Consider the following 13,107-nt stretch of genomic DNA (forward strand, 5'->3'; position numbering starts at 1 on the left):
TATGAAAGTGTAATAATACCATTGAAATAGGGTTCATCAGATATATACTTGACACTCTTTATGGAAAATAAGAATATTGTTTCATGGACCATGAACTTTTTCAAATTGCTTGGGGAATGGCTTATGCCGACCTATAGATATGCTTAAACTTTAGGCTCCTTGAGCAGTTATAGTGGATATATAACTAGCCTCTGCTTGGTCACTCTCAATCATTTTCAGTCTTTAAAGTGCAACATGAATTTTGTGGAGAGAGAGAGAGAGAGAGAGAGGAATAATTCAATACACCAACAAAAACAATAATCTAAATTATTACAGCTTAAACAGTGCAATCCCAACAATAAGTTCCTACTTTAATGACCATTATTAATTAAATTAAAATTACTGTGTGAACATGACAGGCAGAAATATCCCATTAACATATTTTATCCTTTTGGGAGACTCAAAAAGAGTGATTGAATATGACATCATGAAACCCATGTCTAAAAAATCATCACAAATCAAATCCTTTTGTACAAATTGGAAGCACCCAATGGCCCAAAGGGACCATAAACCCATAAGGAGTGCCCCAAAAACTGAAGCAGGCAAGCAGATGCCAAAACCGAGCAAATACCAAAAACAAACATCTGGCACATAGCACAATCAAACCAATCACCAATTGAAGCAAGCAATGAATCACAAAAGACAGTGTCACAAGATTGCTGATTCTGCATCAGCATCAGCATCTGCTGCACAAAGAAAAGAAAAGAAACCAAAACCAAAGCCAAAGCCAAAGACATTGTGGGGCTAACCGGCCATTCATCCTATGCTCTATGTGCCATGCTTCTTCTCCTCCCTCTCCTCCCTTGCCCTTTTTTATTCTGACACTTCCAAAGCTTTTGCTCCCAGCGGAGCCATCAAGAAAAAGAAATCACAAAAACCTCAGCTTTTCATCTCTTTCGCCCCTAAACTCTCTCTCTCTGTCAATACTGACAAACAAAGCCAGATATTTAGGACCCTCTCTCTCTCTCTCTCTCTCTCTCTCACACAGCTTAAATGCTTTCTCAGTCTTTCATTGCTGTTTTTTTCATGTTTTTTTACTTCTGATCCATCTCGTTTACACCGCCATTTTTAATTCACTTTCTTTGTCAATACCCAAAAGAAAACTAGAAAAAATATACCAAAAAAGAAAAGAAAAAAAGGATAGACCCATCTCTAAACTAAAGGACAACAGCAACAACAATTATAAGGGACATTACATTTTTTTTGCGATTTTCAATATTTCATGGCAGCTGCAGCCACCACAACTACTAGTACCACTACTCATCTCAAGTCTCAAACAAACCCAACTAAACCCAAACGCCGCAGGTGCCGCCAGACCCATCTATCTTCCTCACCAGCACCTGCTCCCAACCCGACCCGCAAACTCGACCCGCCCACCATTGTCTCCCCAGAGAGCTCCTGGTGCTGTTTTGCCTTAAAAGACTCGAAACCCGTCTCTGTCCAGCCACGGCCGCAACAACCCATTAACCCGAATCACAAATCCGACCCGGTTCAGGCTTGCCCATCTGGGCCATCTCCTTCTTCTTCGCCATCATCGTTCCGGATCCGATTCGCGCCGGGCAGTCGCTCTCCGGTCATGGACTTCAGCCCCGCGTTGACTAATGGGCACTCGGGTCAAAACGACTCGTTTAATTCCAGCTTCACCAGATTTAATAGCATGCTCACGGCCGGGTTGTTGAACCCGATGTCGCCGCCGCCGCAGCCCGATAAGACGACCCGGTCCAGTCCGACCCTTTTCGAAATGATGGCCAACGAGCCCGAAATGGCCCAACCCAAGCCCCAGATCCACCAGAATGGCGTCGGTTCCGGAAGCGGGCGCAAAACCCATGTGGGTTTGGTCCAGGATAAGCAGGCGTTGATGATGCAGAGGGTTTCTGATCTCTTGCTGGGGTCTCGGAGCCCCGGGAACCAGTTCAACGACCCGTCGAGCAGTGACATTAAACTCACGTTGAGCGCCAAAGACGGGTTCAGCGTGTCGATGAATGTGCACCGTCAGATTCTCGTTGCGCACAGTCGGTTCTTTGCGGTGAAGCTCTCGGATAGGTGGGTCAAGCAGCAGAGAACGACGTCGTCTTCGTCGCCGTACAATGTGGAGATTGCGGAGTGTGATGACGTGGAGGTTTATATCGAGGCCTTGAGGTTGATGTATTGTAAGGATCTGAGGAAGAGGTTGATGAAGGAGGATGTTCCAAAAGTGCTTGGCATTTTGAAGGTGAAGTTCTAATCTTTATTTTGTGTTTAATTTCTATTTTTTTCTGGTTAAGTTGGGTATTATGTTTGATTGCTTAGAAAGTGTAGCTTGGTACATAATTAGAACAATTTTAGGTGAGTGGGTTTGTATTTGGAATGAAAATAGATCAAAAGCCAATTGTTCTAATCTTTTTAAACTTAAATTTGTCTTTGGATTATTTATTGCAAGCCAACAAGGACATCCTGATTATGTGAATGATGACATTGTGGGTGTTCCGCGTGCTTTAGGTTTCGGCTGCAATTGGGTTCGATGCGGGTGTTTTGTCTTGTTTGGAGTACTTAGAAGCTGCCCCATGGGCTGAGGATGAAGAGGAGAAGGTGGCATCACTGATGTTTGAGCTCCGCCTTGAAGGCGTTGGAGCTGGGGAAGTACTGAAGAGGGTCTCTGTGGAAGTTGCTAATGGAACTGAAGAGGGTAATGACAATGAAGAAGTTCTTTTAAAGCTTCTGCATGTGGTTCTTGAAGGAAAAGATGAGAAGGCAAGGCGTGAGATGAAAGGATTGGTGTCAAAGATGCTTCGTGAGAATTCATCTCATAATGATCTCCGAAAAGAGTCCTTGTACTCCGCTTGTGATGGGTGTCTGGAATTGCTTCGCCACCATTTTTCTCGGGCAGCAGAGTCGGACTTGCAAGATGTGGGGCAGATTGCAAGGCAAGCCGATAATTTGCATTGGATTTTGGATATTTTGATTGACAGACAGATTGCTGAGGATTTCTTAAAAACATGGGCATCTCAAATTGAATTATCTGAGGCACATTCCAAAGTGGCTGCAGTTTATAGGTACGAAGTTAGCAGAGTTACTGCTCGTCTCTTTGTTGGGCTTGGGAAGGGGCAGCTATTGGTTTCCAAGGATGTGAGGTTCTTGCTTTTACAAACTTGGTTGGTGCCATTTTATGATGATTTTGCATGGATGAGGAGGGCGTCAAAAGGCCTGGATAGGCACTCAATTGAGGATGGTCTAAGCAACACAATTCTTACCTTGCCTTTAGCATGGCAACAGGAAATTTTGCTGGCTTGGTTTAATAGGTTCTTGAATTCTGGTGAAGATTGCCCAAATATACAAAGAGGATTCGAAGTTTGGTGGAGGCGAGCCTTTTGGAGGCGGAATGGTGAGCAGGAAAGGTCACCGTCATTACGAATTACAACTGCAACCATTGAGAACTCATAGAAGTTAATAGTTCCACAGTGCAGGGAAAATGGTGCCCTTGGGTTTGGGTCGCTATACTCACCTTTCTTCTTAATTGGTTATCTTTTGATCTTCTTACTTTGAAAACCATGCCTGGAACCCCCTTATGAAGTATTTGGCTTTCAGATTGGTGCATGATGTTATGGTTTGACCGAATGTACCTAGGTTTAATTGGGAAGACGATAAGACATATTGGTGCATATCAGGGCAATGTTCATATTTTTTTGGGATAAAATTCAGAAATTGCTTGTTTAGTTCGATTTGTTACTTATTTTGGTATTTTGGTCTTCCTAGTCATCTTATATGGGACATCATTTATATTGGGTGACATCTAAATTGTGATTGTCTCTCTATCTCTCTGAAAATAATGTTATTAGCTAACTTGTCTTTGGCATATAACGGTGGACTAAACCTGTTATATGCTCTACTTTGTAATATGCTGGTTTCTATAACCATATTCTCACCATGTTAGTTCTGGACTTAGGTTTAGCTATAACTGATTGAGTGGCTCAGAAGTGGCGAAATACAGATCGATTGATGGCTTGTTTCTGGTGTGGTGGTATATGGATGGAACGAAACAAGAGGGTTTTTTAAAATTCTAGGAGAAGCAGAGGACTTGGGGGATGGAGTTCGTTTTGGACATCCATTTGGAGTTGTGTTTCCTTTGAATTCTGGGATGTCTCGTTTCATGCTTATTCGTGCTGAATGGAAAATGGAGGTCTTTTAAATTTCTCTTTATTTTGTAGTAATGCACAGCCCACTCTGTTTGTATTGATATAGTTTTTTCTTCTTTTTTATATTAATAAAATCTGTGCTTCTCATTAAAAATAAAGGAAAAAAAAAAACCTCAATTTCTATCAAGTTAAAAAACGTTGGTAAATAAAAAGAAGAACAAGAAAATGGAGATGCGGGGTATCGATCCCCGTACCTCTCGCATGCTAAGCGAGCGCTCTACCATCTGAGCTACATCCCCTTCTTGGAAGACTAAGTCGTTTTTAGATTTTTATTTAACTATTATAATAATTTCTATCAAGTAAAGTTAAAAGCGTTGGTAAAGCTTGAAAAAGAACAAGAAAATGGAGATGCGGGGTATCGATCCCCGTACCTCTCGCATGCTAAGCGAGCGCTCTACCATCTGAGCTACATCCCCTTCTTGGAAGACTAAGTCGTTTTTAGATTTTTATCTGTGATTACACTGTTTCCAACTCTCAATGTTTATTATTACATGACAGCTAAATTAAAAATAAAAAAACGACTTAAGGTTGCAAGAAGGGGATGTAGCTCAGATGGTAGAGCGCTCGCTTAGCATGCGAGAGGTACGGGGATCGATACCCCGCATCTCCATTTTCTCTTCCTTTTTAAGCTTTACCAACGTTTTTAGCTTTACTTTCTGACCAGCAAAACCTCTATGAATTATGTTTCATATTGGTCATGGATTTTGAGTTTGTTCTCTGATTTAAACTTCTCTGTAAAGATAAAGCAGTGAAGCAACATTTTGCACATTGAGCAGATGAAAAATTAGTGGCTTATGCATTATGCGTGAAAACATCAGGCAAAAAAAAAAAGATAAGAAAAAGAAGAAAACACTTGAATTTCTTTTTTAACTGACTTCTGAGGTTCAATTTACAACATGCTACTTCAAATATTACAACATACAGAGTTTCTCCTAAGCTAAATCCTAAGCAACTGCTGTTTCTTACTATATATCATATTCACTAGCTGCTGTTGATTTTGTTTTCATTTTCATCACCACAATCGTTGTCGAAGTGCGAGAAGAAAGAATTTAGTGTTGGGCAATCATAGTTCAGCTCCCCAGGTTTTGCATATTTTTGCCTGAATTAGAACCCACACACCCGAAAAAAAAAAAACACCGAGGTCAGAGTGCTAAACAGAAATGAGACCTCATTACAACGAAATTTTGCCTTACCATTCCTGATCACTTAACATATCATCTGTCAATCCAAATTCCCTTAGCTCTTCTTCTGTGTGGTGCACTAACAAGCTGTACCTGCAGAAATCAGAGTTTTCTATAAATGCAGCTTAACTTCTGAGTCTCAATTCCAAAGAACGCAGCAGCAGAGGATTTAATTAATTACCTTCCACCATAACCTCTTTCCATAACAACCACGCCTCCATTGCCAAAGTTATTCAGCCTCTCAAATTGCTCCACTGTCCATTTGTACCATCTCATGAGAAACACTCTCAGTGTTAGTCCATGTGAAACTATTACCAAGTTAATGTTTGGATTTCTCTCCCCTGGTGGCTGAAATCGACCTATATCGATATCTGCTCTCAATGTTTCTCTGAATCCTGCATTGTCTCAAGAGTTCTTAGGCCTAACATTTCAAACTGATCAATAAATTGACAAAATTGTAGAAGCTATACCTGTAATCCTGTCATAAACATCCGCTGCAGATTCCCCATTAGGAAACCGGTAAAAGAAGCGACCGTAAAGCATTCGAATGGCTTTCTCTACTCTCATCTTCTCCCTGTCCTGAAAATTCCCTTTTCATGGAAAAAATTGCAACAAAGTCTTGTTAACATAGCCTTGTTACAAGTAGTGTTCCAATTGTTTTTAGTAAATTGACACTTACCGAAGTCTTGCTCTCTTAGCCGAGGCTCTTCTCTCATGCCAGCAATTCTTGAGCGCTCAAATGCTGTTCCTAAACCCTTTTGAGTTTGTTCTCTGATTTAAACTTCTCTGTAAAGATAAAGCAGTGAAGCAACATTTTGCACATTGAGCAGATGAAAAATTAGTGGCTTATGCATTATGCGTGAAAACATCAGGCAAAAAAAAAAAGATAAGAAAAAGAAGAAAACACTTGAATTTCTTTTTTAACTGACTTCTGAGGTTCAATTTACAACATGCTACTTCAAATATTACAACATACAGAGTTTCTCCTAAGCTAAATCCTAAGCAACTGCTGTTTCTTACTATATATCATATTCACTAGCTGCTGTTGATTTTGTTTTCATTTTCATCACCACAATCGTTGTCGAAGTGCGAGAAGAAAGAATTTAGTGTTGGGCAATCATAGTTCAGCTCCCCAGGTTTTGCATATTTTTGCCTGAATTAGAACCCACACACCCGAAAAAAAAAAAACACCGAGGTCAGAGTGCTAAACAGAAATGAGACCTCATTACAACGAAATTTTGCCTTACCATTCCTGATCACTTAACATATCATCTGTCAATCCAAATTCCCTTAGCTCTTCTTCTGTGTGGTGCACTAACAAGCTGTACCTGCAGAAATCAGAGTTTTCTATAAATGCAGCTTAACTTCTGAGTCTCAATTCCAAAGAACGCAGCAGCAGAGGATTTAATTAATTACCTTCCACCATAACCTCTTTCCATAACAACCACGCCTCCATTGCCAAAGTTATTCAGCCTCTCAAATTGCTCCACTGTCCATTTGTACCATCTCATGAGAAACACTCTCAGTGTTAGTCCATGTGAAACTATTACCAAGTTAATGTTTGGATTTCTCTCCCCTGGTGGCTGAAATCGACCTATATCGATATCTGCTCTCAATGTTTCTCTGAATCCTGCATTGTCTCAAGAGTTCTTAGGCCTAACATTTCAAACTGATCAATAAATTGACAAAATTGTAGAAGCTATACCTGTAATCCTGTCATAAACATCCGCTGCAGATTCCCCATTAGGAAACCGGTAAAAGAAGCGACCGTAAAGCATTCGAATGGCTTTCTCTACTCTCATCTTCTCCCTGTCCTGAAAATTCCCTTTTCATGGAAAAAATTGCAACAAAGTCTTGTTAACATAGCCTTGTTACAAGTAGTGTTCCAATTGTTTTTAGTAAATTGACACTTACCGAAGTCTTGCTCTCTTAGCCGAGGCTCTTCTCTCATGCCAGCAATTCTTGAGCGCTCAAATGCTGTTCCTAAACCCTTTAGAGTTTCAATTCCCCTTCTATAAGGGGACACATAAAAGTAGACCTTCCAATTATGCACTTTGTCTTTCTCAATCATTTCCCTGATCCTCTTCCCACATTGCTCAGCATCCTCCAACCCTTTCTCTGTCAGTCCAATCTTTGGATCAGAAACTCTTGTATAAACACTCTCATCTACATTTCCTTCACTCTGCCCGTGTCGAACCAAGATTATCCGGCGCGGTCTAGGAGGGGGTGCTTTAGTACTAGTAGCTGACTTCCTATGCAAGTGCTTTTCAGGAAAACTAGCCAACCCATTATCAGAATGTTCAATGGCCTCCCTCTGGCTCGTACAACATTGGATTGTGTTGAAGCTAAAGACCCCATTTTTTAGTGGCTTACAAAGTGTGAGAGAAAGAGTTGCATTTCTTGGGAGGCAAGAATTGTAACACAAGGAAGCAGAGAAGCAAAACTGAGCCATTGCCATGAGCAGCAGCACTGACCATTAATTGAAGAATTTCTAGACGTCTAGTCATACACTGCAATATTCTGCTGAAATTATATTTATTTATTTTATTTCTTAGCTTGCAAATCCAAGACAAGTGGTCCTCTGAGCCTCATAATTTCATAGGAAACAGTTCCAATCTTGAGGATGGAGCTTTCAAAATTTCCCATCTTAGCGGCATCAATCAAATGCCAATTTTCAAAGTGCCTTAGTGTACGCTTATAAATTGAACTTTATCTGACACATAAGTTTTTATGTGGTGCAAATTGGGAGGGGACCCTTTTCAGGTTTTGTTGTTTTGTTGAGATAGGGTTATTGGTGGAAACAGAAGGGCACGATGAAGAAGTGATGGTGGAAAAAGAGTAAGGTGCTTCCCTCACAGGAAGGTGTCTTTTGTCTTTCTGGTGGAGGGGACCAATCTGCATAGTGCCCTTGGGTCCCAGTTGATTTGTCTTTTCTCGTGGGATGAGTTATTAAGTCTTGGTCATGCTCTGATTTGCACTGCAAATTTTTTTTGTCCGCAAGAACTGAGAATAAAAAACAGGTATTTGATTGTTGGAAACTTCAACGGGAAGGAAATTGTTATGGTGCCTACAATTTAATTCTTTATTTGTTCTTTCAAACTTAACCAATTTTAATTTCCTTTTTGTTATGTCCAAACCAAAATGATGAAAATAAGTCAACAGTGACTTGAAGACCAGTGAAGATTCGAACCCCTTAGCACCTGTGTGTGTGCGCGTGAAACCCCCCTCCCCTCCCCGTAGTTTAAACCGTCGCTCATATTAAAAAACACAGAAAGGCAAAATCAGTCTAATGGATGGACCCTTTTGCTTGTAAGAGTAGCTTGGCTTGATTTTGTATGGATCTATATATTTTATGGGCTTCCTTTCCCTTCCTTAACATGGGGAAGCCCTCTTTTGGAGTTGTACACAATTTTGGGCTTAGGTTTGAGGCTGTACATTTTCCAGGGTAAGCCCATATTTGATGTGACTCAAAGGTAAGAAAAGTTCGCGATCATAGGTTGACGGTGCCTGCGATATTAGTCAACTGTGCAAATCATTTGTTACGCATGGAAGTTGTAGGTCAAGTTCGATTAGCGCCAACCAATCATTTATATCTTTTTTCTAGTGATTCTGAAAATCCCAAGTCGATGTTTGGTGGGGATTTTAAATCCCTAAAACCAAATTCTTTAGTCAACAAAGACATATTACACCTTTATAAGATTAGGTATGAGGTCCTATTCTCTAGACCAAAAAAATCTATAGACTAGTCGTTAAGCAAACTAATCTCCTATTAAAACTTTAATTATCAAATTCATGATATATGGGTATGTTGAAATAAAAAAATTCATTGACAGCAAATTAAAAATTGGCCAAGTTAAAAGAAGTCGGGCCCATAGCTAAAAATGATTCTGTGGACTTGTTACTAAATTGGTTTAGGCCCAAATGAATTAATATTGATATTTTTTACAAGGAAATATTAATATATTGAAAGCAGAAACAGTTTCATGTACGTGACTTTGAAGTGTGGAGTTGAGGGGGTGAGTGAAAATGGGAAGTTATTCCCACCCACGCAGTACGTGAGGCCATAACTGGCTCCACTCTATCAGTTCTTCTGGGTCTATAAAAAGGAACCAAAGGAGGCAAAGAAGGGGAGAAGAAAAAAAAAGGAAAAGACACCGAACTGCTGCAGAAATCCAAAGAACACGGCTGCAGAAATCCAAAGAACAGAAACAAGCAAAAGAGATACGAAGCTCTGTCACAATATCATTGAGAAGGTATAAACAAATTCATTTGAGTATCCTTTTATGTACAACTGACTTACAGGTAAAGCAAAAAATGCATGTGAAGCCATTGTACGGAAGCCTGAACTTCCTCCATGTTTGATATCAAGAAATGTATCATATCAACAAAGACCTCAGCAGTGGAAAAACATGAACAAATCCTCCCAAATTGGCAATAATTGTGCCACTTACACAAAGAGAGCTCTCACAAGGACCTCTCTGTTGTGAATTACAGATGGGCTTCCGCAAGAACCCCACTGTACAAGTGCTGTGAACACCTTGTGACGGAAGCCTGAACTTCCTCCATGTTTGATATCAAGAAGTGTATCATATCAACAGAGACCTCGGCAGTGGAAAAATGTGAACAAATCCTCCCAAATTGGCAATAATTGTGCTACTTACAAAAGAGAGCTCTCACAAGGACCTCTCTGTTAGAATTACAGATGGGCTTCCGCAAGAACCCCACTGTACAAGTGCTGTGAACACCTTGTGAGTGTCCACAGGCACATTGTGGTACTCAGAGAAGACCTTGCGAGTGTTCTTGAGTACCAAAAACAGAAAACATCAACAGTCCAGACGTTTTATTACATGCCCAACCCACCTTCAGCAGAGTAAAATTCCAAATCTGCAAATTGGAGAAAGAACAGGTGGCAAAACGTGCTGCAAATGGAGAAAATCAATAACTCTGTTTTAGTCTCACCCATTGGCATAAACAGAAGAAAATATATTAAAGGAGATGCAGAAATTACTGAGTGCCAGAAAGCTTACAAGAGCCGATGAATCACACCCACGTTCTGTGCTTCAAAATTTGCCAACAAAGAAAAAATCCCAAGCCGGACAGCCCACGAAAATTATTAAGCCAACACTCCTCTGTGGCAAAATGCAAATATCATAAAAGCTTCTCACTTTGTTGCTGGCAAAATATGAAGCAACTGAGACAAAGCAAAGCCAGCACCTCAATTGGCAGTACGATGGTCTTCTCAAATGATATGAGTCTGCAAAGGAAAATATGTAAAGCCTTAGAAACTCCAATCAAATTGGAAAGAAAAGGATGCACAAAGCTTCAGCAAGCAAAAAGCAAAAGGAAAAATGGCTCACCAAGAAACCTCCTGTGTTGTGGCTGTTGAAGAATCCAAAAGCAACATAAGCCAAAGACAAAGAAGCCTAAAAGTTGAAGAAGTCCCAGAAGCTGAAAGAGAAAAGTGACGAAAAGCAAATAAGAAGAAAAGAAACGAAAAGCAAAGAGAGGGGAATAAGACAAAAATAAAATAAAAGAAACCTGCCAAAGCAAAGTGAATGACGCCTAAGATGACTTTCAATTCATGTTTAGTGGACTACATGGTCTGCTTTGACAGACATGAGCAAAAGAAAGGTCTTGCCTTGGTTTTGGCGTCTCCGACTCAAGGCTCTGTATTAATTGTGGCAGATGAGTAGTTGAAGAGATATATAATCTGCTCCAGTTATAATTGATTTGAACTACTCCAGATAAAGATGGGAGTGACTCAGTTTGGATTAATCTCTACTACTCCAAATAGATATCGGTTTCAAAATTCAACTGGTTCTCAAAGCTTTTCTGACATGGATTCTTTGTTTATGGGCCAATTAATGGAAATATCAAGGTCCGGAAACAAATTGATGGGTTGACAAAACAAATTACCCATTAACTTTCAAGAGCCCAAAATATTTCATGGGTGGTCCAAATAAATTATGTGGTTAATGGATTAATGTTTAAATCCTTAAAACCATATGTGAGTAAATTAATAGGCTCATTAAAATGCCTTTTAATTTTCTTTGGACATTAACAATAAAAAGATGGTACAAAACCATTTCAAATTTTCTCATGGGTCATTTACCCTGCAAATTTCAATGAGATCAAATTTAAATTTCTCAAACACACAAATTCTTTCAAAGGGTCATTCATTCTTTGAAGGTCAAATCCATTTGGAACTACGTTGGTTTGATCCCTTTGAAAGGGTACGTAGGCAGTCTAACATTCCAATAGACGCAACCACAACCAAATTTGAATCACTGGTTACCGCAACCAAATTCTCATCAACCAAATCCCCACAAATTAAATATTTACCTTTACACAAATCAAGTCCGAACTACGTTGGTTTGATCCCTTTGAAAGGGTACGTAGGCAATCTAGAGATTCAATCTAGATGCAACCACCCCAAACACAACTCCATATCGAATCCCTGGCTTATTCAGTTAAATTCACTCAAACACCCCTCAATCAAATTCAGTCAAATTCCCATTTTTTTGCAATGAGTTATCTATTCATTGCGAATCTTTGAACTACGAGTGGCTTGATTCCTGTAAAGGATACGTAGGCACCCTGAGGTTGAACTTGGGAGCAGCCGCAAAACCAAACACATACATTCTGTTTCTTTATGATGGAATCAAAGGGTTTTCCCTTGTAGCAAGGGATTGTAATTAAGAGACTTGCGTCTCGAATGGGTCGAACCTAAAATAATAAAACCCCATTAATTGATTAGTGGTGGTGAAATTATGTTTGGAGGTTTACATTTTTCTTCAACATAATTTTTGGCACACCCGGTGGGACCCATTTACCTTTTCATCTCCAATCATAAAGTAACTAATGTTTTTATTTGTGCCACAGGTTAGCAAAACCAAATACGATGGCACCACAAGTAACAATTTTCTTCCACAAGATTGAAACTACCAAGAATGCGTGCACCAAACGAGTGGGGTTCAAGAAGACTTTCATTGTTGGTGAGAGCCTCTTCAACTGCATTGTTCCAAAGCCCATTCAGAGGGCCAAACCTCAAGTCACTCCTAAGGTTGTCAAGACCCAACTGAAGAAAACACTGTCTAAGAATGCTCTCCGAAACGCAAGAAAGAGGGCCGCACGTGCTTTAAGGAAGAAAGAAGCAAAGAGTCAGTCTATTGAGGCAATCTTGTCCGAGCTCTCTGAGACAAGTTCAATGGTGATAGCAAGCGAGAAGACCGCAAGCACCCTGGCTGTGCCGACTCCGAAGAGGACAAGTGCTGCTCGATTTGTCCAAATCATGATTGGATCAATTCCGGTCAACTTATATCCTACAGATTCAGCCTTGATGACTTCCATCGACGAAACTAGTGACGAAAGTCAAGAGGATGACTCTCAAGAAAACATTGAGGTCCAAGGGGCTGAACCTTCATCAAGCCCTAGAGCCCATGTTGTGGAATCCACATTACAAGAGGTTTACCCCTGTTCTCATAAGGGTAAAAGCAAAGTCATCATCATGAAAAAGAAGGTGGTGAACATACCTCATCCACAAAGGAAGAGGGTGAAGACAGCCGTTGCTTCAAAGGGTCAAATTCTCATACCACAAGGGGCAGTCCCGAAACTTCAAGATCAATCGAGGTCCTATGTGGGTCCATTGACTCGTTCTAAATCTCGAGACATGATGGGGATGATTGTTCCCGAGTTATCCAGTCTAAACTCAGCTC

The 13,107-nt window shown here is 40.3% G+C and overlaps 3 protein-coding genes, 1 long non-coding RNA gene and 3 other non-coding genes across 14 annotated transcripts; 2 read left to right on the forward strand and 5 right to left on the reverse strand.

Annotated features, from left to right (window-relative positions):
• The first annotated feature begins 547 nt into the window (after positions 1–547).
• On the forward strand, positions 548–3,731 carry LOC103337554 (BTB/POZ domain-containing protein). Its single transcript, XM_008240717.3, has 2 exons — positions 548–2,251; positions 2,518–3,731. Exons 1-2 carry the CDS (start codon positions 1,262–1,264, stop codon positions 3,457–3,459), a joined length of 1,932 nt encoding a protein of 643 aa, XP_008238939.2. The 5' UTR covers positions 548–1,261; the 3' UTR covers positions 3,460–3,731.
• Positions 3,732–4,377: 646 nt separating this feature from the next.
• On the reverse strand, positions 4,378–4,450 carry TRNAA-AGC (transfer RNA alanine (anticodon AGC)). Its single transcript has one exon. It is a non-coding gene; the product is annotated as a tRNA-Ala (tRNA).
• A 104-nt stretch (positions 4,451–4,554) lies between these two features.
• Positions 4,555–4,627, reverse strand: TRNAA-AGC (transfer RNA alanine (anticodon AGC)). Its single transcript has one exon. It is a non-coding gene; the product is annotated as a tRNA-Ala (tRNA).
• Positions 4,628–4,748: 121 nt separating this feature from the next.
• TRNAA-AGC (transfer RNA alanine (anticodon AGC)) lies at positions 4,749–4,821 on the forward strand. Its single transcript has one exon. It is a non-coding gene; the product is annotated as a tRNA-Ala (tRNA).
• Positions 4,822–5,044: 223 nt separating this feature from the next.
• On the reverse strand, positions 5,045–6,178 carry LOC103337582 (phosphoglycerate mutase-like protein AT74). Its single transcript, XM_089041083.1, has 5 exons — positions 6,072–6,178; positions 5,863–5,982; positions 5,574–5,787; positions 5,405–5,485; positions 5,045–5,310 (listed from the first exon to the last, which is right to left on the reverse strand). Exons 1-5 carry the CDS (start codon positions 6,106–6,108, stop codon positions 5,193–5,195), a joined length of 570 nt encoding a protein of 189 aa, XP_088897209.1. The 5' UTR covers positions 6,109–6,178; the 3' UTR covers positions 5,045–5,192.
• LOC148915201 (phosphoglycerate mutase-like protein AT74H) lies at positions 5,045–8,037 on the reverse strand. Of its 6 annotated transcripts, none has more exons than XR_016121882.1 (8): positions 7,307–8,037; positions 7,098–7,217; positions 6,809–7,022; positions 6,640–6,720; positions 6,413–6,545; positions 6,072–6,178; positions 5,574–5,971; positions 5,045–5,479 (listed from the first exon to the last, which is right to left on the reverse strand). XR_016121882.1 is itself a non-coding variant. In XM_008240746.3 (5 exons), the coding sequence occupies exons 1-5, from the start codon at positions 7,848–7,850 to the stop codon at positions 6,428–6,430; spliced, it is 1,077 nt and encodes a 358-aa protein (XP_008238968.3). In that variant the 5' UTR covers positions 7,851–8,037; the 3' UTR covers positions 6,293–6,427. The 6 variants fall into 6 exon arrangements, 2 of the variants coding, with proteins under 2 accessions (XP_008238968.3, XP_088897207.1); XR_016121881.1 differs by having other exon boundaries at positions 5,574–5,982; XR_016121884.1 differs by lacking the exon at positions 6,413–6,545.
• Positions 8,038–9,612: 1,575 nt separating this feature from the next.
• On the reverse strand, positions 9,613–11,157 carry LOC148915202 (uncharacterized). 3 transcript variants are annotated; one of them, XR_016121887.1, is made up of 5 exons: positions 10,935–11,157; positions 10,750–10,840; positions 10,420–10,646; positions 10,138–10,311; positions 9,613–9,929 (listed from the first exon to the last, which is right to left on the reverse strand). It is a non-coding gene; the product is annotated as an uncharacterized LOC148915202 (long non-coding RNA). The 3 variants fall into 3 exon arrangements; XR_016121886.1 differs by having other exon boundaries at positions 10,931–11,157; XR_016121885.1 differs by lacking the exon at positions 10,935–11,157 and having other exon boundaries at positions 10,750–10,924.
• Between the last annotated feature and the right edge of the window lie 1,950 nt (positions 11,158–13,107).

Source organism: Prunus mume, linkage group LG7 (assembly GCF_029339155.1).
Source record: "Prunus mume cultivar Tortuosa linkage group LG7, ASM2933915v1, whole genome shotgun sequence".
NCBI lineage: Eukaryota > Viridiplantae > Streptophyta > Magnoliopsida > Rosales > Rosaceae > Prunus > Prunus mume.